At 44.5% G+C, this 27336-nt stretch overlaps 1 protein-coding gene across 1 annotated transcript in view; it reads left to right on the top strand.

Moving 5' to 3' along the window:
• LOC106607919 (opsin-5-like) overlaps positions 1-27105 on the top strand; it is a 43217-nt gene extending 16112 nt beyond the window's left edge. Inside the window, exons 2-6 of the mRNA XM_082976927.1 lie at positions 18476-18595; positions 19708-19878; positions 21832-22166; positions 22930-23174; positions 23668-27105. Coding sequence (XP_082833053.1) covers positions 18476-18595; positions 19708-19878; positions 21832-22166; positions 22930-23174; positions 23668-23734 — 938 coding nt within the window. The 3' untranslated portion in view covers positions 23735-27105. The remainder of the gene's footprint in view (positions 1-18475; positions 18596-19707; positions 19879-21831; positions 22167-22929; positions 23175-23667) is intronic.
• Positions 27106-27336: the final 231 nt, after the last annotated feature.

Genomic DNA, 27336 nt, shown 5'->3' with positions numbered 1-27336 from the left:
CTAGCCTCCCTGCGGACCTGGCATCTTTTCACTCCCTCCTCTCCACATTTTCTTCCTCTGTTTCTGCTGCTAAAGCCACTTTCTACCACTCTAAATTCCAAGCATCTGCCTCTAACCCTAGGAAGCTCTTTGCCACCTTCTCCTCCCTCCTGAATCCTCCTCCCCCGCCCACCCCTCCTCCCTCTCTGCGGACGACTTTGTCAACCATTTTGAAAAGAAGGTTGACGACATCCGATCCTCGTTTGTTAAGTCAAACGACACCGCTGGTCCTGCTCACATTGCCCTACCCTATGCTTTGACCTCTTTCTCCCCTCTCTCTCCAGATGAAATCTTGCGACTTGTGATGGCCGGCCACCCAACAACCTGCCCGCTTGACCCTATCCCCTCCTCTCTTCTCCAGACCATTTCCGGAGACCTTCTCCCTTATCTCACCTCGCTCATCAACTCATCCTTGACCGCTGGCTACGTCCCTTCCATCTTCAAGAGAGCGAGAGTTGCACCCCTTCTGAAAAAACCTACACTCGATCCCTCCGATGTCAACAACTACAGACCAGTATCCCTTCTTTCTTTCCTCTCCAAAACTCTTGAGCGTGCCGTGCTTGGCCAGCTCTCTTGCTATCTCTCTCAGAATGACCTTCTTGATCAAAATCAGTCAGGTTTCAAGACTGGTCATTCAACTGAGACTGCTCTTCTCTGTGTCACGGAGGCTCTCTGCACTGCTAAAGCTAACTCTCTCTCCTCTGCTCTCATCCTTCTAGACCTATCTGCTGCCTTTGATACTGTGAACCATCAAATCCTCCTCTCCACCCTCGCCGACCATCTCCGGCGCGGCTCACTGTTGGATTGCGTCCTACCTGACATGTCGCTCCTACCAGGTGGCGTGGCGAGAATCCGTCTCCGCACCACGTGCTCTCACCACTGGTGTCCCCCAGGGCTCAGTTCTAGGCCCTCTCCTATTCTCGCTATACACCAAGTCACTTGGCTCTGTCATATCCTCACATGGTCTCTCCTACCATTGCTACGCAGACGACACACAATTAATCTTCTCCTTTCCCCCTTCTGATAACCAGGTGGCGAATCACATCTCTGCATGTCTGGCAGACATATCAGTGTGGATGACGGATCACCACCTCAAGCTGAACCTCGGCAAGACGGAGCTGCTCTTCCTCCCGGGGAAGGACTGCCTGTTCCCTGATCTCACCATCACGGTTGACAACTCCATTGTTTCATCCTCCCAGAGTGCTAAGAGCCTTGGCGTGACCCTGGACAACACCCTGTCGTTCTCCGCTAACATCAAGGCGGTGACCCGATCCTGTAGGTTCATGCTCTACAACATTCGCAGAGTACGTCCCTGCCTCACACAGGAAGCGGCGCAGGTCCTAATCCAGGCACTTGTCATCTCCCGTCTGGATTACTGCAACTCGCTGTTGGCGGGGCTCCCTGCCTGTGCCATTAAACCCCTACAACTCATCCAGAATGCCGCAGCCCGTCTGGTGTTCAACCTTCCCAAGTTCTCTCACGTCACCCCGCTCCTCCGCACACTCCACTGGCTTCCAGTTGAAGCTCGCATCTGCTACAAGACCATGGTGCTTGCCTACGGAGCTGTGAGGGGAACTGCACCTCCGTATCTTCAGGCTCTGATCAGTGCCTACACCCAAAGAAGGGCACTGCGTTCATCCACCTCTGGCCTGCTCGCCTCCCTACCTCTGCGGAAGCACAGTTACCGCTCAGCCCAGTCAAAACTGTTCGCTGCTCTGGCACCCCAATGGTGGAACAAGCTCCCTCACGACGCCAGGACAGCGGAGTCAATCACCACCTTCCGGAGACACCTGAAACCCCACCTCTTTAAGGAATACCTGGGATAGGATTAAGTAATCCTTCTAACCCCCCCCCCCCCCCAAAAAAAAGATATAGATGTACTATTGTAAAGTGGTTGTTCCACTGGATATCATAAGGTGAATGCACCAATTTGTAAGTCGCTCTGGATAAGAGCGTCTGCTAAATTACATAAATGTAAATGATGTCTTGTTACCAACATATTAATAGGCAGCATGCAGTAGGATGCAATGATCAGTTGATTGACAGGTGTAGGACTGTACAATAATACACTTTCCTCTAGTGTGGATGCTCACCATCATTTTATAGTTATAGTTTTTATATTATAGTTATAGTTTAGTTATTGGCTTGGTGGATGGCCCTTAATACTGACACAACCATAGAGAATGATAGAGGCCTCTAGTGGCCAATAGGTCATTTTAGCATGGGCTGCGCCATTGAGGGCTTCCACCATGTTTCCACCATTTTAAATCAGTCATAGTAGTCAACTGTGTAGAGATTCCTTAGGGTTGTAGCCTCAATGGCACTGTCCATGCTGTCACAGATGCTATAATAGCAAAGATCTAAAGATGAGTCCTCTATCTATCACAACAGAACTACTACAAGGTAACGTTAGCTAACTTGAATGAAATACATGTAATATTACACTTATACACTTATACTTGTTTACTTGAATTTTATACTCTATAAATGGACTCTTTCAAATAATTTACTCCAGCAAGTTTGCCATCGGCGCGCTGCAGTACGGAAGTAAAGCGGAGTCGAATCAAATTACTTGTGTTATTTGGCTGTGCCCGTAGCAACGTTCGAAAATTAGGTAGATTTGTATCCATGACTCAAATTGATTGAATAGATACAGGAATCGATAGATGAATTTATGAATAGATACAGTTATGCAATCTCTGTCTCTTTAATATGCTCACCTTCATATTAAACATCACTTGCTGTCAGTAGAGAAACTCAGGGTTTTCTATTCCTGGATGTCAGATTAGTTATTTCTTTACTTCAGGCTGCACACCTGTCACAAATCTTTTCTTGTCATTTTTTGTTTCTCTTGCCACAACAACTGCCTTGTGTGTGTTCACAGAAATGTTCATACCGACACATTTTTTGTTTATACTTTGCTGAGCCATTTGCAAACTCTACAATGCCCTGTATAACTGCTTTCCTGACCCAATGAACCGATGGACGGTGAAGATGCCTTATGCCGGGGTCTTGTGCATTTTGATGCGGCTTTTCAGTGAGAAAGACATTTGGGGCTTATCCCTCTGAGCTCCTGAGTCCCATGAATCCCATGTCTCTCTCCCACTCCCTCCCTCCATCTCTCACTCCCTAACACCCATAAGTCCTACACCTGTCTACTCCATTACTTGCTCCGAGGGACTGTACCATCCCCATCCCTGGTCTGCACTCTCTTTACAGCGGTGTTGGTTGATGTTGACTATGCTAATGATGCTAGCTAATAAGCCCAGTTGTACAAGACCATACTATAAACACCTCACAGTCTCTTCCGCTAGAAACAGTAGTACCACTAGCAATGCCATAAATTACCCCAAACGATTGACTGATTTTAGTGTGTGTCAGGCCTCTCTATGGAATAGGAGATCATAAGAAAATATGACTGCCTAACTAATCCTCTTACTGTCTATTTGGTCTGAATGGCGCATCTGTTGGATATTTCGATACTGTGGAGTCTGCCTATTCATCGACCACACTCTATAGGTTAACAAAGGCATTTAGGATTAACTTGATCGATTCGCGTGTCTTTGGTGTGTTTTCAGCATATAAACTCAGCAACAAAAGAAACATCCTCTCACTGTCAACTGCGTTAATTTTCACCAAACTTAATATGTGTAAATATTTGTATGAACATAACAAGATTCAACAACTGAGACATAAACTGAACAAGTTCCACAGACATGTGACTAACAGAAATGGAATAATCTGTCCCTGAACAAAGAGGGGTTAAAATCAAAAGTAACAGTCAGTATCTGGTGTGGCCACCAGCTGTTTTAAGTACTGCAGTGCATCTCCTCCTCATGGACTGCACCAGATTTGCCAGTTCTTGCTTTGAGATGTTACCCCACTCTTCCACCAAGGCACCTGCAAGTTCCTGGACAGTTCTGGGGGGAATTGCCCTAGCCCTCACCCTCCGATCCAACAGGTCCCAGACGTGCTCAATGGGATTGAGATCCGGGCTCTTCGCTGGCCATGGCAGAACACTGACTTTCCTGTCTAGCAGGATATCACTCACAGAACGAGCAGTATGGCTGGTGGCATTGTCATGCTGGAGGGAGGAGCCTGCAGGAAGGGTACCACATGAGGGAGGAGGATGTCTTCCCTGTAACGCACAGCGTTGAGATTGCCTGCAATGACAACAAGCTCAGTCCAATGATGCTGTGACACACCGCCCCAGACCATGACAGACCCTCCACCTCCAAATTGATCCTGCTCCGGAGTACAGACCTCGGTGTAATGCTCATTCCTTCGACGATAAACTTGAATCCGACCATCACCCCTAGTGAGACAAAACCGCGACTCGTCAGTGAAGAGCACTTTTTGCCAGTCCTGTCTGGTCCAGCGACAGTGCGTTTGTGCCCATAGGTGACGTTGTTGCCGGTGATGTCTGGTGAGGACAGGCCTAGAAGCCCTCAGTCCAGCCTCTCTCAGCCTATTGCAGACAGTCTGGGCACTGATGGAGGGATTGTGTGATCCTGGTGTAACTCGGGCAGTTGTTGTTGCCATCCTGTACCTGTCCCACAGGTGTGATGTTTGGATGTACCGATCCTGTGCAGTTGTTGTTACACGTGGCCTGCCACAGCGAGGACGATCAGCTGTCCGTCCTGTCTCCCTTTAGCGCTGTCTTAGGCATCTCACAGTACGGACATTGCAATTTATTGCCCTGGCTACATCTGCAGTCCTCATTCCTCTTTGCAGCATTCCTAAGGCACATTCACGCAGATGAGCAGGGACCCTGGGCATCTTTCTTTTGGTGTTTTTCAGAGTCAGTAGAAAGGCTTCTTTAGTGTCCTAAGTTTTCATAACTGTGACCTTAATTGCCTACGTTCAAAGTCAACAACGCAGCCACTGCTAGCTAGCCTACTCCACCAGCCAGCAGTACTGTATCATTTTAGTCAATAAGATTTTTGCAACGTAAGCTTAACTTCCTGAACATTCGAGACGTGTAGTCCACTTGTCATTCCAATCTCCTTTGCATTAGCGTAGCCTCTTCTGTAGCTTGTCTACTATGTGTCTGTCTATCCCTGTTCTCTCTCCTCTGCACAGGCCATACAAACGCTCCACACCGCGTGGCCGCTGCCACTCTAACCTGGTGGTCCCAGCGCGCACGACCCACGTGGAGTTCCAGGTCTCCGGCAGCCTCTGGAACTGCCGGTCTGCGGCCAACAAGGCTGAGTTCATCTCAGCCTATGCTACCCTCCAGTCCCTAGACTTCCTGGCGCTGACGGAAACATGGATTACCACAGATAACACTGCTACTCCTACTGCTCTCTCCTCGTCTGACTACGTGTTCTCGCATACCCCTAGAGCATCGAGCCAGCGGGGTGGTGGCACTGGAATCCTCATCTCTCCCAAGTGGACATTCTCTCTTTCTCCCCTGACCCATCTGTCTATCTCCTCATTTGAATTCCATGCTGTCACAGTTACCAGCCCTTTCAAGCTTAACATCCTTATCATTTATCGCCCTCCAGGTTCCCTTGGAGAGTTCATCAATGAGCTTGACGCCTTGATAAGTTCCTTTCCTGAGGATGGCTCACCTCTCACAGTTCTGGGTGACTTTAACCTCCCCACGTCTACCTTCGACTCATTCCTCTCTGCCTCCTTCTTTCCACTCCTCTCCTCTTTCGACCTCACCCTCTCACCTTCCCCCCCTACTCACAAGGCAGGCAATACGCTTGACCTCATCTTTACTATATGCTGTTCTTCCACTAATCTCATTGCAACTCCCCTCCAAATCTCCGACCACTACCTTGTATCCTTTTCCCTCTCGCTCTCATCCAACACTTCTCACTCTGCCCCTACTCGGATGGTATTGCGCCGTCCCAACATTCGCTCTCTCTCTCCCGCTACTCTCTCCTCTTCCATCCTATCATCTCTTCCCTCTGCTCAAACCTTCTCCAACCTATCTCCTGATTCTGCCTCCTCAACCCTCCTCTCCTCCCTCTCTGCATCCTTTGATTTCCTCTGTCCCCTATCCTCCAGGCCGGCTCGGTCCTCCCCTCCTGCTCCGTGGCTCGACGACTCACTGCGAGCTCACAGAACAGGGCTCCGGGCAGCCGAGCGGAAATGGAGGAAAACTCGCCTCCCTGCGGACCTGGCATCCTTTCACTCCCTCCTCTCTACATTTTCCTCTTCTGTCTCTGCTGCTAAAGCCACTTTCTACCACTCTAAACTCCAAGCATCTGCCTCTAACCCTAGGAAGCTCTTTGCTACCTTCTCCTCCCTCCTGAATCCTCCTCCCCCTCCCCCCCCCTCCTCCCTCTCTGCGGATGACTTCGTCAACCATTTTGAAAAGAAGGTTGACGACATCCGATCCTCGTTTGCTAAGTCAAACGACACTGCTGGTCCTGCTCACACTGCCCTACCCTGTGCTTTGACCTCTTTCTCCCCTCTCTCTCCAGATGAAATCTCGCGTCTTGTGACGGCCGGCCGCCCAACAACCTGCCCACTTGACCCTATCCCCTCCTCTCTTCTCCAGACCATTTCCGGAGACCTTCTCCCCTACCTCACCTCGCTCATCAACTCATCCTTGACCGCTGGCTACGTCCCTTCCGTCTTCAAGAGAGCGAGAGTTGCACCCCTTCTGAAAAAACCTACACTCGATCCCTCCGATGTCAACAACTACAGACCAGTATCCCTTCTTTCCTTTCTCTCCAAAACTCTTGAACGCGCCGTCCTTGGCCAGCTCTCTTGCTATCTCTCTCAGAATGACCTTCTTGATCCTAATCAGTCAGGTTTCAAGACTGGACATTCAACTGAGACTGCTCTTCTCTGTGTCACGGAGGCTCTCCGCACTGCTAAAGCTAACTCTCTCTCCTCTGCTCTCATCCTTCTAGACCTATCTGCTGCCTTTGATACCGTGAACCATCAGATCCTCCTCTCCACCCTCTCCGAGCTGGGCATCCCCGGCGCCGCCCACGCTTGGATTGCGTCCTACCTGACAGGTCGCTCCTACCAGGTGGCGTGGCGAGAATCTGTCTCCGCACCACGTGCTCTCACCACTGGTGTCCCCAGGGCTCTGTTCTTGGCCCACTCCTATTCTCGCTATACACCAAGTCACTTGGCTCTGTCATATCCTCACATGGTCTCTCATATCATTGCTATGCAGATGACACACAATTAATCTTCTCCTTTCCCCCTTCTGACAACCAGGTGGCGAATCGCATCTCTGCATGTCTGGCAGACATATCAGTGTGGATGACGGATCACCACCTCAAGCTGAACCTCGGCAAGACGGAGCTGCTCTTCCTCCCGGGGAAGGACTGCCCGTTCCATGATCTCGCCATCACGGTTGACAACTCCCTTGTGTCCTCCTCCCAGAGTGCTAAGAGCCTTGGCGTGACCCTGGACAACACCCTGTCGTTCTCCACCAACATCAAGGCGGTGACCCGATCCTGTAGGTTCATGCTCTACAACATTCGCAGAGTACGACCCTGCCTCACACAGGAAGCGGCGCAGGTCCTAATCCAGGCACTTGTCATCTCCCGTCTGGATTATTGCAACTCGCTGTTGGCTGGGCTCCCTGCCTGTGCCATTAAACCCCTACAACTCATCCAGAACGCCGCAGCCCGTCTGGTGTTCAACCTTCCCAAGTTCTCTCACGTCACCCCGCTCCTCCGCTCTCTCCACTGGCTTCCAGTCGAAGCTCGCATCCGCTACAAGACCATGGTGCTTGCCTACGGAGCTGTGAGGGGAACGGCACCTCCGTACCTTCAGGCTCTGATCAGGCCCTACACCCAAACAAGGGCACTCCGTTCATCCACCTCTGGCCTGCTCGCCTCCCTACCTCTGAGGAAGCACAGTTCCCGCTCAGCCCAGTCAAAACTGTTCGCTGTTCTGGCACCCCAATGGTGGAACAAGCTCCCTCACGACGCCAGGACAGCGGAGTCAATCACCACCTTCCGGAGACACCTGAAACCCCACCTCTTCAAGGAATACCTGGGATAGGATAAAGTAATCCTTCTAACCCCCCCCTTAAAAGATTTAGATGCACTATTGTAAAGTGGTTGTTCCACTGGATATTATAAGGTGAATGCACCAATTTGTAAGTCGCTCTGGATAAGAGCGTCTGCTAAATGACTTAAATGTAAAATGTAAATGTTAGTGTCTTATCGACCGTTCCACAGGTGCATGTTCATTGATTGCTTATGGTTCATTGAACAAGCATGGGAAACAGGGTTTAAACCCTTTACAATGAAGATCTGTGAAGGTATTTGGATTTTTACGAATTATCTTTGAAAAACAGTGCCCTGAAAAAGGGACGTTTCTTTTTTTGCTGAGTTTATAAACATGCTTTCACGGGTTCGGTTTAGATGTGTCATGAAGTTGGCCTGTGGGTAAGGTTTATGACCCCCCCCATAAAATACCTTTCTCCCTTCCCTCTCTCTCTGACTCTACTGAAGGGCTCTTGAATAGCCTTTGTTAACCTGTCTGCGCTAGGTGGGACGTCAGCGTCCCACTCTATTCAACAGCCAGTGGTATACCGTGGCGCGAAATACAAAACCTTAAAAATGCTATAACTTCAATTTCTCAAACGTATGACTATTTTACACCATTTGAAAGATAAGACTCTCGTTAATCCAACCACATTGTCCGATTTCAAAAAGGCTTTACAGCAAAAGCAAAACATTAGATTATATCAGGAGAGTACCCAGCCAAAAATAATCACACAGCCATTTTCAAAGCAAGCATATATGTCACAAAAACACAAACCACAGCTAAATGCAGCACTAACCTTTGATGATCTTCATCAGATGACACTCCTCGGACATTATGTTATCCTCTATGGGCTAGGTGGGACGCTTGGCTGTTACGTAGGTGGGACGCTTGCGTCCCACCTACGTAACAGCCACTGGCAGCCTGTGGCGCGATTTTCAAAACGTTAAAAATCCTATTACTTCAATTTCTCAAACATATGACTATTTTACAGCTATTTAAAGACAAGACTCTCGTTAATCTAACCACACTGTCCGATTTCAAAAAGGCTTTACAACGAAAGCAAAACATTAGATTATGTCAGCAGAGTACCAAGCCAGAAATAATCAGACACCCATTTTTCAAGCCAGCATATAATGTCACCAAAACCCAGAAGACAGCTAAATGCAGCACTCACCTTTGATGATCTTCATCAGATGACAACCCTAGGACATTATGTTATACAATACATGCATGTTTTGTTCAATCAAGTTCATATTTATATCAAAAACCAGCTTTTTACATTAGCATGTGATGTTCAGAACTAGCATACCCACCGAAAACTTCCGGTGAATTTACTAAATTACTCATGATAAACGTTTACAAAATACATAACAATTATTTAAAGAATTATAGATACAGAACTCCTTTATGCAATCGCGGTGTCAGATTTTAAAATAGCTTTTCGGCAAAAGCACATTTTGTAATATTCTGAGTACATAGCTCGGCCATCAAGGCTAGCTATTCAGACACCCGCCAATGTCGAGGCTCAGTAAACTCAGAATTACTATTAGAAAAATTGGATTACCTTTGCTGTTCTTCGTCAGAATGCACTCCCAGGACTTCTACTTCAACAACAAATGTTGTTTTGGTTCCAAATAATCCATAGTTATTATCCAAATACCTCCATTTTGTTCGTGCGTTCAGGTCACTATCCAAAGGGTAACACGCGGGCGCATTTCGTGACAAAAAAATTCAAAATGTTCCTTTACCGTACTTAGAAGCATGTCAAACGCTGTTTAAAATCAATTTTTATGCGATTTTCCTCGTAAAATAGCGATAATATTCCAACCGGACAACCTTGTATTCATTCAAACAGGTGAAGAAAAAAATGGCCAAGACTCGTGAACGCGCATCTCCTGTCTCTGAGCCACCAGGCAGTCCACTAACAAACAGAGCTCCTATACTTTGCCCAGAGACAGCAGACGCCCCAATCCACTTTCTGGCGGCTTTAGAGAGCCAATGGAAGCCTTAGAAAGTGTCACGTAACAGCAGAGATACTGTAATTTCGATAGAGATGCAACAGAAGGACCACAAATTGTCAGACAGGCCACTTCCTGCTTGTAATCTTCTCAGGTTTTTGGCTGCCATATGAGTTAGAGTTTTTTCTATCCAAATATACTAATTATATGCATATTCTCATTTCTGGGCAAAAGTAGTAACCAGTTTAAATCGGGTACGTTTTTTATCCGGCCGTGAAAATACTGCCCCCTAGCCCAGACAGGTTAAACATAGAGAGTCTGGGAACATCAAACAAGTGGTGGGGAAGGAACCAAATTTCGGTAATAGAACCAGTTGAAAATATGCGTTGGTACTTAATGAATATGATGTCTGTTCGGTTGTCATCTGAGACATTATGACTGATGACAGGACGACATAAACTGTATCTGGGAAAGTCTACACATTATGGTTATCAGATTCACATGGAATTGTTGCTCAATTTAAATGCAATTTAAATGAAACTATTTGTGAAAAGATTAAATGTAATTTTAGCTTCCAAATGAGAGAATTGGGTTTTCATAAGGTTAGAGCCCTGCTCAATCAGTGGCCCGCCCCTGTGAAGAGACGTGTTATAAACTATGAAGTACACCCTTCTCTCCCTCCACTATATAAGCCCTTGACGAAAATGTAACCTCCGGTTCCGAGGACGATAGGACGACGGTCCATATGTTAAAAAGGACTAACATGTCAACTACAGAACTAAGCCAACCTCAGCGTGAGCTTTGGTTGTGAATGGTATGAACTTTGAACTCTTATTCACTAAAGAAGTGAGACCTCCTAGCCGTTGAGTTAGCAACAGAAGCTGTAAACGTGGGCTAGGAAAGGACGGACGACATATCCAGACTAACACACAACGAAGATACTACAACGTATCCAATTTACCACCAGAGACATTCTTCTGAGGACAGGAAGATCTCTGTTGGCCAACACGGCCAGCATCTACGGCCAACCTACCGAAGCGCAGCTCAGAGTAAATATTTATTGCAATTTCCTTTTCCAAATGGGCGGTAATTTAGAATGCATAAGATACTGTATTTACGAAAGCTTAGCTTATCCCTTTGTTCCTCAGTCTTCCCGCTCTTTCATTCAAGCCCAACCACCTCTCTTTGTGTAACCAGCCGTCATACAGGTTCTGTCCCCCAGGGACGTTTTCTGTATGACATAATTTGCATTCTGTGTATATGTAATTCTGTGTGATTAGTTAGGTATTTAGTAAATAAATAATTAAACCCAATTTTGTATTGCTGATTCAACTTGTTAGCCAGGGTTCGTGAAGATAACCAAGAATTTACAACTTTCAAATGAGACTGAAATAAGGTGATGATTAATATTGACTGCTATTGATGTAAAATATTACTAGGTCTTTAAGAGTTTATTCGGAAGATAACAGCTCGATAAACACTCTTTCGTGGTGCCCCGACTTTCTAGTTAATTACATTTATCTGATTAGCTTAATCAGGTAATATTAATTACAGAGAAAGAATTTTATAGAATAGCATGTCATATCACTCCGGCATAGCCAAAGACACGACAGCTGGAATCTGTTGTTTGCTCAACTTCAAACTCTGTTTTAATTCCCCCATTGAGATCCCAAATGTGTGTTTCTGTTGATATGGTAATGCTCCATGTTGGTTTAGTTTACTGTAAGACGATACAAACAAAGTCCATAGGAACATGACAAACACCTGAATCAATAAGAATGTATTACTAAGGTAGGATGATAGGCCCCCTATTCACCATGGCATGGATGTAAGGTAGGATGGTAGGCCCCCTAAGGTCTCTGACCCGAAACTGGCACACAATAAACAACAGGCAGAGCTAACTTCCACATTGAGGCCCCTTGCTAACCTCCACAGATGTGTGTACTTAGGTGTACTGAGCAGAGTCAGGAAGGTGGTGATGGGAAAAGAGAGGTAGGCAGCAGTGAACAGGGACATCCAATTCACCCTAAAGTGTCTAACAGAGAGACAGGAGATGCTTTGACATTAAAGTGATGAGTTGCTGTGTACAAGGACATTCAGGATATAAATTACATACAACTTCAGGTCTGCTTGGAATTTCTTGGTGACCTCACAGTCCCACCAAACAGGTTCAGGACATTCAGACCATTCCTTTGTTTGCTAAAGGTTCTCCAAATGGTATTGTGGGAAGTTGTATTGGTTCTTCATTTTTTTAGTAGCAACATAACATGGTAGCAGCACAAAACATGGTACTTTTTTTTTTACATTTAACCTTTATTTAACTGGGCAAGTCAGTTAAGAACAAATTCTTATTTACAATGACGGCGTACCAAAAGGCAAAAGGCCTTATAGGACAAAACACACATCACGACAAGAGAGACAACACAACACTACATAAAGAGAGACCTAAGACAACAACATAGCAAGGCAGCAACACATGACAACACGCCATGGTAGCAACACAACATGACAACAACATAGTAGCAACATAACATGGTAGCAGCACAAAACATGGTACTTTTTTTTTTACATTGATCCTTTATTTAACTGGGCAAGTCAGTTAAGAACAAATTCTTATTTACAATGACTGGCTACCAAAAGGCAAAAGGCCTCCTGCAGGGACAGGGGCTGGGATTACAAAACCAAAATATATAAATATAGGACAAAACACCAACCTCGACAAGAGAGACAACACAACACTACATAAAGAGAGACCTAAGACAACAACATAGCAAGGCAGCAACACATGACAACACACCATGGTAGCAACACAACATGACAACAACATGGTAGCAACACAACATGGTAGCAGCACAAAACATGGTACAAACATTATTGAGCACAGACAACAGCACAAAGGGCAAGAAGGTAGAGACAACAATACATCACGCAAAGTAGCCACAACTGTCAGTAAGAGTGTCCATGATTGAGTCTTTGAATGAAGAGGTTGAGATAAAACTGTCCAGTTTGAGTGTTTGTTGTAGCTGGTTTCAGTCGCTAACTGCAGCGAACTGAAAAGAGGAGTGACCCAGGGATGTGTGTGCTTTGGGGACCTTGAACAGAATGTGACTAGCAGAACAGGTGTTGTATGTGGAGGAAGAGGGCTGCAGTAGATATCTCAGATAGGGGGGAGTGAGGCCTAAGAGGGTTTTATAAATATGCGTCAACCAGTGGGTCTTGCAACGGGTATACAGAGATGACCAGTTTACAGAGGGGTATAGAGTGCAGTGATGTGACCTATAAGGAGCATTGGTGGCAAATCTGATGGCCGAATGGTAAAGAACATCTAGCCGCTCGAGAGCACCCTTACCTGCCGATCTATAAATTACATCTCCGTAATCTAGCATGGGTAGGATAGTCATCTGAATCAGGGTTAATTGCTGGGGTGAAAGCTGGGGTGAAAGAGGAGTGATTATGATAGAGGAAACCAAGTCTAGATATAACTTTAGCCTGCAGCTTTGATATGTGCTGAGAGAAGGACAGTGTACTGTTCTCTTGCATGTTTTCTTTACTTTTCTGCTTAGGTATAAATTAATCACCAAAGTCAAATAACTCTTGGTCACATTGATATTGCATGGCATAAACAAATGTGTGCAGCCATTCTAACATTTTCCATTTAACCCTTAAGCTAGACATGGAGTTAATCATTAAAAAGATCAAATGTGGTTACGCCCTGATGTTCTGTCCATATCCTGTGCCCTCGATAACTGAAAAATAAACTGTATAACCCATTTGTTTAGTTTTTCTCTAATCTGTTTATCATATGATAGAATTGGAATGCAATAGATAATTCATTTTTCCCCTCCTAAATTTCTCTCAATAACTTTCTTTGTGTGCAAAACCAGGGTCATTCAGCTGATGCAGTCCAGAGTGAATGGAAAATGTCACCAGAGAATGAGCACTAGAGAGCCTTCACTTTATAGCAGGGTTTCCCAAACTCGGTCCTGGGCCCCCCCCAGGCGCACGTGGTTTTTGCCCTAATAACCAGCTCATCATCAAGCTTTGATTATTTGAATCAGCTGTGTAGTGCTAGGGCAAAAACAAAACATGCAGCCAGGGGAGGCTCCAGGACAGAGTTTGGGAAACCCTGCTCTACAGCGTATATGCTCATATCACATATCATAGAATAGAGCAGAGGATAATGTCTGTCTACCTAAACATGAAGTGTCTCTTTGTCTTCTATTCATGGGTGTTTCAATGGACGTGTACACACAATAGTAGATAATGGTTTACAATCCGTGTGATCTATTTTATACAATAAAATAAACAGTTGTTAGTGCTACAGGTACATAACAGCATTTACATAAGTATTCAGACCCTTTGCTATGAGACTCAAAATTGAGCTCCGGTGCATCCTGTTTCCATTGATATGCTTGAGATGTTTCTACAACTTCATTGGACTCCACTTGTGGTAAATTCAATTGATTGGACATGATTTGGAAAGGCACACACCTGTCTATATAAGGTCCCACAGTTGACAGTGCATGTCAAAGCAAAAACCAAGCCATGAGGTCGAAGGAATTGTCCTTAGAGCTCCAAGACAGGATTGTGTCGAGGCACAGATCTGGGGAAGGGTACCAAAAAATATCTGCAGCATTGAAGGTTCCCAAGAACACAGTGGCCTCCATCATTCTTAAATGGAAGACGTTTAGAACCACCAAGACTCTTTTTAGAGCTGGCCGCCTTACCAAACTGAGCAATCGGGGGAGAAGGGCCTTGGTCAGGGAGGTGACCAAGAACCCAATGGTCACTCTGACAGAGCTCCAGAGTTCCTCTATGGAGATGGGAGAACTTTCCAGAAGGACAACCATCTCTGCAGCACTCCACCAACCAGGACTTTATGGTAGAGTGACCAGATGGAAGCCACTCCTCAGTAAAAGGCACATGACAGCCTGCTTGGAGGTTGCCAAAAGGCACACTTTGCATATGTTTTTGTCCTGCCCTGAGCTAGGCAATAATTGGGAAGAATTATTCAGATCTTATCACAGGTCACTAATATGACTGTACCACTAGATCCTTCCCATATTATTCTTGGAGATGACTGTTCTACCAGTATATATTGTTAGCAAAACCAGATTCATTAATTGGCAGTCATTGCAGCCAATAAATGCACAGCGTTTCTATGGAAGAGTGACACTCTGCCAAGCAAGCAGATCAAATCAAATCAATTTTTATTTGTCACATGCACCGAATACAACAGGTGTAGACCTTAAAGTGAAATGCTTACTTACAAGCCCTTAACCAACGATTCTGTTTTAAGAAAAATAAGTGTAAAGTAAAAATAAAAAATAAATGTAACAAATAATTAAAGAGCAGCAGTAAAATAACAATAGCGATGCTTTTTACAGGGGGTAACGGTACAGAGTCAATGTGCAGGGGCACCAGTTAGTTAAGGTAATTGAGGTAATGTGTCTGTGATCAGGCCTACCACTGTTGTGTCATCAGCAAACGTAATGATGGTGTTGGAGTCATGCCTGGCCATGCAGTCATAAGTGAACAGGGAGTACAGAAGGGGACCGAGAATGTGTTGTTACCTACCCTTACCACCTGGGGGCGGCCCGTCAGTAAGTCCAGGATCCAGTTGCAGAAGGAGGTGTTTAGTCCCAGGGTCCTTAGCTTAGTGATGAGCTTTGAGGGCACTATGCTGTTGAACGCTGAGCTGTAATCAATGAATAGCATTCTCACACAGGTGTTCCTTTTGTCCAGGTGGGAAAGGGCAGTGTGGAGTGCAATAGAGATTGCATCATCTGTGGACCTGTTGGGGCGGTATGCAAATTGGGGTGGGTCTAGGGTTTCTGGGATAATGGTGTTGATATGGGCCATGACCAGCCTTTCAAAGGACTTCATGGCTACAGACGTGGGTGCTACAGGTCGGTAGTCATTTAGGCAGGTTACCTTCCTGTACTTGGGCACAGGGACTATGGTGGTCTGCTTGAAACATGTTGGTATTACAGACTCAGACAGGGAGAGGATGAAAATGTCAGTGAAGACATTTGCCAGCTGGTCAACGCATACTCAGAGTACACGTCCTGGTAATCCATCTGTTGCGCCTTCTTCATCACACTGTCTGTGTGGGTGGACCATTTCAGATTGTCAGTGGTGTGTACGCCGAGGAACTTGAAGCTTTTTACCTTCTCCACTGCGGTCCCATTGATGTGCATAGGGGTGTGCTCCCTCTGCTCTTTCCTGAAGTCCACGATCATCTCCTTAGTTTTGTTGACGTTGAGTGAGACGTTATTTTCCTGGCACCACACTCCCAGAGCCCTCTCCTCCTCCCTGTAGGCTGTCTCATCGTTGTTGGTAATCAAGCCTACTACTGTTGTGTCTTCTGCAAAGTTGATGATTGAGTTGGAGGCATGCTTGCCCACGCGGTCATGGGTGAACAGAGAGTACAGGAGGGGGCTGAGCACTCACCCTTGTGGGGTTTCCTACCTTCACCACCTGGGGGCGACCCATCAGGAAGTCCAGGACCCAGTTGCACAGGGCGGGGTTCAGACCCAGGGCCTCGAGCTTGATGATGAGCTTGGAGGGTACTATGGTGTTGAATGCTGAGCTATAGTCAATGAACAGCATTCTTACATAGGTATGCCTCTTGTCCAGATGGTACAGGGCATTGTGGTGGCTTTTTCATCGTCTGTGGATCTATTGGGGCGGTAAGCAAATTGAAGTGGGTCTAGGGTGGCAGGTAAGGTGGAGGTGATGTGATCCTTGACTAGTCTCTCAAAGCACTTCACGATGACAGAGTTGAGTGCTACGGGGCGATTCATTTAGTTCAATTACCTTTGCTTTCTTATCTACAGGGACAATGATGGCCATCTTGAAGCATGTGGGGACAACAGACTGGTATAGGGAGAGATTGAATATATCTGTGAACACACCAGCCAGCTGGTCTGCGCATGCTCTGAGGATGCAGCTAGGGTTAACATATGGGTCGGCAGCCTTGTCTTACTCACGTTAGCCACAGAGAGGGAGAGCCCACAGTCCTTGATAGTGGACCGCGTTGGTGGCACTGTATTATCCTCAAAGTGAGAGAAGGTGTTCAGCCTGTCCGGAAGCAAGACGTTGGTGTCCGCGACGTGGCTGGTTTTCCTTTTATAGTACGTGATTGTCTGTAGACCCTGCCACATACGTCTCTTGTCTGAGCCGTTGAACTTGGACTTAACTTTGTCCCTATACCAACATTTAGCCTGCTTGATTGCTTTGCGGAGGGAATAACTACACTGTTTGTATTCTTCCATATTCCCAGTCATCTTGCCCTGGTTAAATGGTTTGCACTTTCAGTTTTGCGCAATGCTCCCATCTATACACGGTTTCTGGTTGTGGTGGGTTTTAATAGTCACAGTGGGTACGACATCTCCTATGCACTTCCTGATAAACTCATTCACCATATCGGTATATGTGTCGATATTATTTTCTGAAGCTACTCTGAACATATCCCAGTCCGCGTGATCTAAACAATCTTGAAGCGTGGATTCTGATTGGTCAGACCAGTGTTGAATAGACCTCACCACGGGTGCTTCCTGCTTGAGTTTCTGCCTATAGGAGAGGAGGAGCAAGATGGCATTGTGGTCCGATTTGCCGAATGGAGGGCCTTATATGCATTCTGGAAGGTAGTATAGCAATGCTTAAGGGTTTTAGCAGCGCGAGTACAACAATCAATATGTTGATAGAATTTCGGGAGCCTCTTCCTTGCTTTGTTAAAATCCACAGCAACAATAAATGCAGCCTCAGGATATGTGGTTTTCAGTTTGCATAAAGTTCAGTGAAATTCTTTGAGGACCGCTGTGGTATCCGCTTGGGGGGGGGGGGGGGGGGGATTGGCTATTATTGACAAAACTTATCTTGGGAGATAGTACGGTCTGCATTTTATTGTGAAATATTCTAGGTTAGGTGAACAGAAGGACTTGAGTTCCTGTATGCTATCACAGTTACACCATAAGTCGTTAATCATAAAACATATACCTCCACCCTTCTGCTTCCCGGAGAGATGTTTGTTCCTGTCGGCGCGATGTACTGAGATCCCAACTGGCTTTACAGAGTCAGACAGTATATCTCGAGAGAGCCATGTTTCCGTGAAGCAGAGTATGTTACAATCCCTGATGTCTCTCTGAAAAGCAACTCTCGCCTTGAGCTCATCAATTTTATTATCCAGAGATTGGACATTAGCAAGTAAAATAAACTAGCTTATATTTTGGGTTCTAATGGGGTACGACAGTTAAACTAAGATCATGAGGCATTTATAAGTTATATTCTTCAAAAATCAATATGTACATATATCATTCATTTATAAGTAAAAAAATGGACATAGCAACTGCAGATTGCCCCTTTTAAGTATTATAGCATTATAATTAAACCAATTATGCCATAGGCCTAAGTATGTAAATTGACTAACCTGTAGGTACACCCTGTCATGTTGCATTTTACAACTTGTCATGTCTTCCTCTTGTCCTCTGTTTTCTCTGCAGGGATCATGTCAACCATAGGAAATGGCTATGTTATATACATGACCATCAAACGCAAGACAAAGCTAAGGCCACCTGAGCTCATGACAGTCAACTTAGCCATATTTGACTTTGGCATATCAGGTAAACCATTCCGCAGTCTCTTCATACAGTATGTCCATGTACAGTGTGTCTCTGGACAGAACAGTTAAAGTCATAACTTTTTAGGCATGTTTGGTAACTCAACCTGAAATATGCTAAATTGTGGCTTAATCTGGAATTAGTCCTTTATCGCCATCGTTTGGATATTAGAGGAACGGCATCACGTAAAAAAAAACACTCACCTCTAGTATTACTCTACCTGGCATGTTGATCACAATATATCGATAGACTAGGCCTTTGATGTACAAGAGATTTAATTCCACTGTAAGCAGTGATCTTAGTTAAGGTATTTTGTTTTAAAAATCCCCTTTATCTGAGAATATTCTAGTTTCTAAAAGAGTCCCTGTGACCCAGCCAGAAGCACAATTCACAACAGTATGTCTCAGTCTCAGAACAATCTCTGGCCAGCTCTCTCTGTGTCTCATACCACCACGGGATGCTCACTTGTTCACTCATCTGTTTATTTCTTGGTCTCTGGGCCAACTATGTCTCTCTGTATGAGACGCCTGCATTGCTCTCTAGGACTTGAGCCAACGTCCACAGCAGACAACAAGCATGATCTATTTGTGTCTGCCAGCCTTTGCCTGCATCTTGGGAATATCACTCAGATGTTGGAGGTCCAAATGAAAATTAGGGCCAGAATATTTCGGAGCCATTTTACCGTAGTACTGTAGGAGTCATAAAGTGAGAGAAAGACTCTTTTATTAACTATGAGGGTTGGTGGAGAGTGCAGTGTGTGTACGTCAACATGTACATAGAGACAGGGTCATAACTGTGCTCTCTGAACCTCTAGCGACAGACCGGTGAGGATGCCACTTTCTCCTCACACGATAGAAACACTATTTATGATAACCTCTTCTGTCACATGCTATGCCTCAGGATTGTAACTTTACTGCATCTGTTATCATTGTGGGTTTTGAAGAAACAGCACTTCTGTTATGTGAAGTGGATGAAGATGATGGTTTTTCATTGGAATTCTCATGCATTCTAAGACCTACTATGTTACTGTACATGTATACTATATATTGTCATGTCTTTATAGCACACACTGATCATTTGAGGTGGTTAACAACTGTGTGTGTTTGGTCTTGAAGTCACAGGGAAGCCTTTCTTTGTGGCGTCCAGTTTCTCCCACCGCTGGCTGTTTGGCTGGGAGGGCTGTCGTTTCTATGGCTGGGCTGGCTTCTTCTTCGGTGTTGGCAGCCTCATCACCATGACCGTAGTCAGCCTAGACAGATACCTCAAGATCTGCCATCTCAGATACGGTACAGTGGTCTATGTTCTCAGTTTGTGTTTGGTTTACAGCAGGGGTGTCAACAAAAAAATGTGCCCCGCGGGTTGCATTCGGTCTTCAATGGTGTCCGTAGGGCTGCACTGAAAATCGCTTACATTTCCTTGCCTAGCAAAGAATTAGCAAAGAATATCCTCTAACAAATAAATTACTAACAGTGAAATGCTTACTTACGGGTCCTTCCCAATGATGCAGAGAGAAAGAAAATATAGAAATAATAGAAAAGTAAAACATATAATAGAATAAGTAATAATGAATACACAATGAGTAATGATAACTTGGTTATATACAAGGGGTACCAGTATTGAGTCAATGTGCAGGGGCATGAGGTAATTGAGGTAGATAAGTACAAAAAAGCTAGGAATAAAGTGACAGATCTTAAACAGTAGCAGCAGTGTATGTGATGGGTAAAGAAATGTGTGCGGTCAGTGCAGATAGTCTGGATAGCTATTGATTAACTATTTACCTAACTACACTGAACAAAAATATAAATGCAACATGCAACAATTTAGTTACAGTTCATATAAGGAAATCAGTCAATTGAACTAAATTCATTAGGCCCTAATCTATGGATTCCACATGACTGGGAACACAGATATGCATCTGTTGGTTACAGATACCTTAAAAAAAAAAGCTAGGGGTGTGGATCAGAAAACAAGTCAGTATCTGGTGTGACCACTATTTGCCTCGTGCAGCGAGACACACCTCCTTTGCATAGAGTTGATTGTGGCCTGTGGAATGTTGTCCCACTCCTCTACAATGGCTGTGCAAAGTTGCTGGTTATTGGCGGAAACTGGAACACGATGTCGTACACGTCGATCCAGAGCATCCCAAACAGGCTCAGTGGTTGACTTGTCTGGTGTGTATGCAGGCCATGGAAGAGCTGGGACATTTTCAACTTCCAGGAATTGTGTACAGATCCTTGCGACATGGGACCGAGCATTATCATGCTGAAACATGACGTGATGGCGGGGGATGAATGGTACGACAATAGGCCTCAGGATCTCGTGACTTAAAGTTCTCGACCCGCTCCACTACAGCCTTGTCGATGTGAATGGGTGCGTGCTCAGCTCTCCATTTCCTGTAGTCCACAATCAGCTCCTTTGTCTTGCTGACATTGAGGGAGAGGTTGTTGTCCTGGCACCACACTGCCAGGTCTCTGACCTCCTCCCTATAGGCTGTCTCATTGTTGTCGGAAATCAGGCTAATTTAATGATGGTGTTGGAGTTGTGCTCTACAACGCAGTAGCGGGTGAATAGGGAATACATGAAGGCGTCTAAGCATGCACCCCTGAAGGGCTCCCATGTTAAGGGTCAGCGTGGCGACCAGGGGCCGTCCCGTCAGAAAGTCCAGGATCCAGTTGCAGAGGGAGGTGTTCAGTCCCAGGGTCCTTAGCTTACTGTTAGCTTGGAGGGCACTATGGTGTTGAACGCTGAGCTGTAGTCAATATACAGCGTTCTCACATAGTGGGAAAGGGCAGTGTGGAGTGCAATAGAGATTGTGTCATCTGTGGATCTGTTTGGGCGGTACAGTGTATCATCTAATCTTTTTTTTTAAATTGTAGACACTTCCTGACTGTCTAGCTTTCAATTCAGTGATTATTAGCGAGCTAGACACAGTCAAGAAACTTTATGAATGTACTGTAGGTCCATTATCATTTCTACACAGTTTGATTTAGTCATTTTAAAGTATAAAAAAAACTTTACAAGTTGTATTTGTTTTACTTAAACCACCCGGGGTCCGGATTGGACCCGGGGCGTATGTTTGACACCCCTGTTTACAGTAACACAAGACCTTTATAAGAATGAATAATTAGCACTTTTTCATTAATAGGTTAATTGAAATTATGATCTGTGATATCTGGACACTTTATTATTATGATGAACCAATTAATTATCAATCATTCTGCCCATAATTGTACCCACAGGGACGTGGCTAAAGAGGCAACATGCTTTCCTAAGTATGGTGTTTGTGTGGCTGTATGCAGGCTTCTGGGCCACCATGCCCCTGGTGGGCTGGGGCAGCTATGCTCCCGAGCCCTTTGGCACTTCCTGCACTCTGGACTGGTGGCTAGCCCAGGCCTCCGTGGCGGGCCAGAGCTTCGTCATTGCAATCCTCTTCTTCTGCCTTATCTTCCCCACCGGCATCATCGTTTTCTCCTACGTCATGATCATCTTCAAGGTCAAGTCCTCAGCCAAGGAAATCTCCCACTTTGACACCAGGAACAAGAACAGCCATAATCTGGAGATGAAACTGACCAAGGTGTGTGTGTGTGTGTGTGTGTGTGTGTGTGTGTGTGTGTGTGTGTGTGTGTGTGTGTGTGTGTGTGTGTGTGTGTATCAGAGCCCTGAACAGACATGAATTTTAAGCCCGAGCCCTACCTATGCCTGCAACGTTCAGGCTCTACCCTACCCAGGCCCGATTGCTTCTGCCAAATTGAAGGCCCTGCCCGAAACCCGAAATCAGAAATAACATCCTCCGTTAGTAAATCAATTAGCTGCGCCTTTCTGTCTGTCACTCGCTCCCTGAGCGCTGCTCACTCTGCATGCTCTCTGCTCATGACGAATCTGACTGTGAGTATCCATAGCAATGGCTCCACTTGGGCTCCTCTGCTCAATTATGAGACATGAGAGAGCAGTTTGCTGTTAGCAACTTTGTCACTCTAAACTCTGACAAAACTCAAGGAACATTATTATTTTCCGTGAAATAATCTCTCCTGTCTTATATTTGAAAAAGCACTTCTGACACAATGTTATGATCTTAGTTAGATATGACTGTATTGCGCAGCTTCAAAATGTTAGTGATCAATTTATGGATACCCAAGGCCTGCCCGTACCCTAGTTATTGACGAAAAAACAGGCCCTACCCGGCCCTAACCCGATGTATAATGTCAGGGCCCGTCGGGCTCGGGTCGGTTAGCAGAGCTCTTGTGTGTGTGTGGGTGTGTGTGCACGGAACCTCACCTCAGAGATACTTTAACTATTGTGAGACTGACCAGTGATGTGGTTCTACTTGTGTCCTCCAGGTGGCGATGCTGATCTGTGCTGGTTTCTTGATAGCGTGGATCCCGTATGCAGTGGTCTCAGTGGTGTCTGCGTTTGGCGAGCCTGACTCAGTGCCTATCTCGGTCTCTGTGATCCCCACTCTGCTTGCTAAGTCCTCTGCCATGTACAATCCCATCATCTACCAGGTCATCAACCTGAAACATTCCTGCGCTAAATCCTCCTGTTTTCAAGTTCTGAAGAAGCGCACACAATTAAAAAAGTCAAGGTATGGAGTAGTATTCATTTCATGGCTTTCTCTTTTACTTTCTATTCCCCTGGATGGACAGTTAAAACTGTACAGACCTAGTTTAACATTTACCTTGTTTAATGGCTTGAAAGAGTTAAAACGATATAGTTTAAACATTTTCTCAAACAGCTTGCTAGATCTAGAGTTAAAGGTAGACTCAGCTAAATGACGTTGCCACGAGCAGCATCGCAGATATTAAGATGAGCGAGATGCAAGACTTTGCTTTCACACAGTCATACATAATATCTGCTCATATGCAACGGGTTCGCTTCACAGCGTGGTAGTCAGGGCACCAAAACAGCGGAGAAGTTGAGCCTCATGCTTCAACGCTCTTAGTTGTTGTGGAAATTGACCCACTATGCTGTTTACTTTCTGCATCTACGTCATATCGCCACTATACCTTAAAAATTGCATAGTTTTCAATGAAACTTTTCTAACTTATGAAACTTTTCTCCCATTGTATCTTCCACAGGTTTTACACAATTTCTGGCTCGCTTAAAGTCAGTCCATCCGGTAATGAGTCTCACATTGAAATGTGAGAGAAAGACAGTGGTAATTTCCTGTGATTTGAAACCTGTCCAATGACAACCCTGCTATCATCTGCAAAGATATTGACCACCGCTCATCACCCAGACCTACTGTATGCTACCCAGCCTTGCTGTATCTATGTTCCTGCTTCAAACAGCTCTCTGTACTCTCCTACCTCACGTCCCTCTGTGTTTACAGCTCAAGGCTGGTGTCAAGATGTATTTTTACATTTTGTACAAATTGTGTATTGTGACACCTGTGACATGCATATTTAAACTTGAACCTTTATGTGCTCCTGTAAGAGCTAAAGTGTTGTTAAGAATGAGGTATGATATACAGATGTTGGATCTTAATTTGACCAGTTTTGTTGCAGGAGTAAAATAATCCTGCAGCAGGAGGAGGATTATTTGATTATTCTGAAAATAAAGTTAGAATTTCGAACAGGAAATAGTTTTGATAGGATACAGTAGGCTATAGTTTAGGTGTGAGATCTAGTGATAGAAAGAGAAACTGCAGGTTTTCAGGGACATTATGTTACTACTAGGACTCTTAAAAATGTTCTGTGGAGCAAAGTGATCAAATGAAGATACCATATCTGAACAGAGAGCTGGAGAGACTGTGGTGTTGATGTTGGGGTTATTCCCTGCTTCAGGCAGGTTTGACCGTAGCAGCACTTTTCATCAATGGTCAATGTCGTCATGTGATTCTTAGTGTCACTGGATACATGTTTAGAGACGTCATTGACATCACAAAACAAAATACTATTTTAGCTCATGCACAAACTGCACGCTCCACAGCGAGGTAGCCACCAGCGCATGTTAATTGGACCAAATATCAAGTCACAGCACAACAATGTCTGTTAAGAGTAGTGGCTATGTGGTACAGCACTATGCTCCTGTCATCGTTATTCATTCTGTATGCGCAGATGTTAGCTTTTACATCTCATATACAAGACATTAAGAACACCTTCCTAATATTGAGTTGCACCCTCCCTTTAACCCTCAGAACAGCCTCAATTTGTCGGGGCATGGATTCGACAAGGTGTCAAAAGCGTTCGACAGGAATGCTGGCCCATGTTGACTCCAATGCTTTCCAAAGTTGTGTCAAGTTGGCTGGATGTCCTTTGGTAAAATGTTGAGTGTGAAAAATCAAGCAGCGATGCAGTTCTTGACACAAACCTGTGCGCCTGGCACCTACCACCATACCCTGTTCAAAGACACTTCAATATTTTGTCTTGCACTTTCACCCTCTAAATGGCACACATTCACAATCCATGTCTTAAGGCTTAAAAATCCTTCTTTAACCTAGCTCCTCACCTTCATCTACACTGATTGAAGTGGGTTTAACAGGGGACAGCTATAAGGGATCATAGCTTTCACCTGGATTCACCTTGTCAGTCTCTGTCATGGAAAGAGCAGATGTTCTTAATGCTGTGTACACTCAGTTTATGTTGATTGACAAAGCACAATTTAATAAAAATCCACATAATCAGAAAGAATAAGACAACCATAAATGTGTTTTTTGCTTGTATACCTTTCAATTACTAAATTAAATTAAAAGTAATTCAATTAATTAAAGTAAGGAGAGGTGCTATTAAGATCAAAGTCAGTTTTCTTTTGAGTAACATTTTGTTTAATGTTGTTTCATGTTTTTTTTTAAAGTATTTATACTGTGTGTGCTTGTATATGGAGTCCAGGCTTTGAGTTATATGCAAGAAAACAATCTTTAGAAAAACAAACATTCAGCGCAAATAATGATCCTATTGGTTATTATTACAGCTGTAATATTGTCTATTATTGTCTTTTAAATCTTTCATCTTTACTCTAACTGAGGGTGTCCGCATTCACACACTGTAAAAACAAAAGAGGCCCTGGGCTCGCTGACCTCCTTAGAACAATAGAAAGGCAGAAGGATCAACACACCTGTACTCAGCCTAAGGTCCTAACATTGGCAAGAACAATCAAAAATCTTTATTTGACAGGATTTATTCAAAATTATACAACAGGTGGGTCTAATCCTGAATGCTGATTGGAAAACCGCATTCCAGCTAGCGTCTATTCCACAAGTTACCACCGGCTAAATCTATGACGTTAAAATGCCTATTTACTCTGTTCCATCTGACGGTGCAATCCACTGTCTCATCAGCCCAGCCAGGCAATTTATAAACTTGATCTCCACAATAAAAAGCATCTAGACATTATCTCATATTTATTTTAGACTAACATTTAGTTTTCAACAGCGGAGATTTGTATAAACCTTGCTGTCTGTCTCTCCGACATTTACAATATTACTTCAATATTCAAATTCGATCTCCAGCTGTCGCATAGTAATGCACATGTCGGGAGTTGGGACGAGACAGGCAGGCAACTTTTCTCAGCCAATCGAAATCATGAATCAGCATAATTTTTATGGATATATATAGAAAGAACTATCAATAGAAAACAGGTCAAACGAAACGTTTACAGTCTTTCTAGCTGCAGTTTGAAGTGATTCTGTTAGCTGTCTTGTTGGCTAGCTCCTCTGAACAACAGTTTCCTGATGAGAGAGTACATTTTCTATGCCAGGCGAAATCGCGCCTCATTAGCTCATTGTTATGGATGTATCCGATTAAATGTCTCCTTATTCTAGCTGCACTGTTTGACGTGATTGTAAGTTAGCCAGAGTTGGATATCTAGAAATCAAGGGATGAGTACGTTGCCAGCCAGTATGGCAATGGAACATTTAGAAAAAACGACTGGGTTGCATCCATAGATACAGAACAAAAAGGCTGAACGAATGGGTCGCGTCTCTTTCAACCGAACCGATAGAACGAACGACCAGACGGCTTGGGTAGCAACTCTAGATTTGTGTCGGCACTATATCTTGTGAAAGGATGAAATAGTATGAATAAATTCATCAAAATAATGTTTTTAATGAAAATATGTCAATCATTATTTGAATATGTTGGTTACCCGTTTTTAAGAGTGATAATGCCCTTGAAGCCAGTGTTTGGAGGATATATTGGCATGGTTTGCCGGCCCGCGACTTACAACACCCGTGCCAATATATCCTCCAAACACCAGCTTCAAGGGCATTAACCCCTGTGCGGCCTCGACATCCAGCGAAAAATCCTATCGCCATTAGCATAACAAAATGTAATAATCTTTTTTTTTCATTTTTTTTTTTCAATTATATCGTTTTATAGATACACCTCTCCTGAATCGAACCACGTTGTCCGATTTCAAAAAGGCTTTACAGCAAAAGCAAAACATTAGATTATGTTAGAGGAGTATATCGTAAAAGTAGCCACATAGCCATTTTCCGACCAACCACATGCATCACAAATAACCAAAAAACAGCTAAATGCAGCACTAACCTTTGACAATCTTCATCAGATGACACACCTAGGACATCATGTTACACAATACATGCATTCTTTTGTTCGATAAAGTTCATATTTATATATAAAAACAGCATTTTACATCGGTGCATAACGTTGGCTAACTATTTTCCCTCAAATGCATCCGATGAAACAGCGCTACAATTTACTAAATTACTATTCGAAAACATTTTTAAAATGTAATATTGTCATTCTAAGATTTATAGATGAATATCTCTTGAAAGCACCTGTAAT

The sequence above is a fragment of the Salmo salar genome, chromosome 06 (genome assembly GCF_965601325.2).
Source record: "Salmo salar chromosome 06, fSalSal1, whole genome shotgun sequence".
NCBI classification, from domain to species: domain Eukaryota; kingdom Metazoa; phylum Chordata; class Actinopteri; order Salmoniformes; family Salmonidae; genus Salmo; species Salmo salar.
Note: the sequence above shows the minus strand (reverse complement) of the source record. Positions and strands in the feature narration are given on the sequence as shown.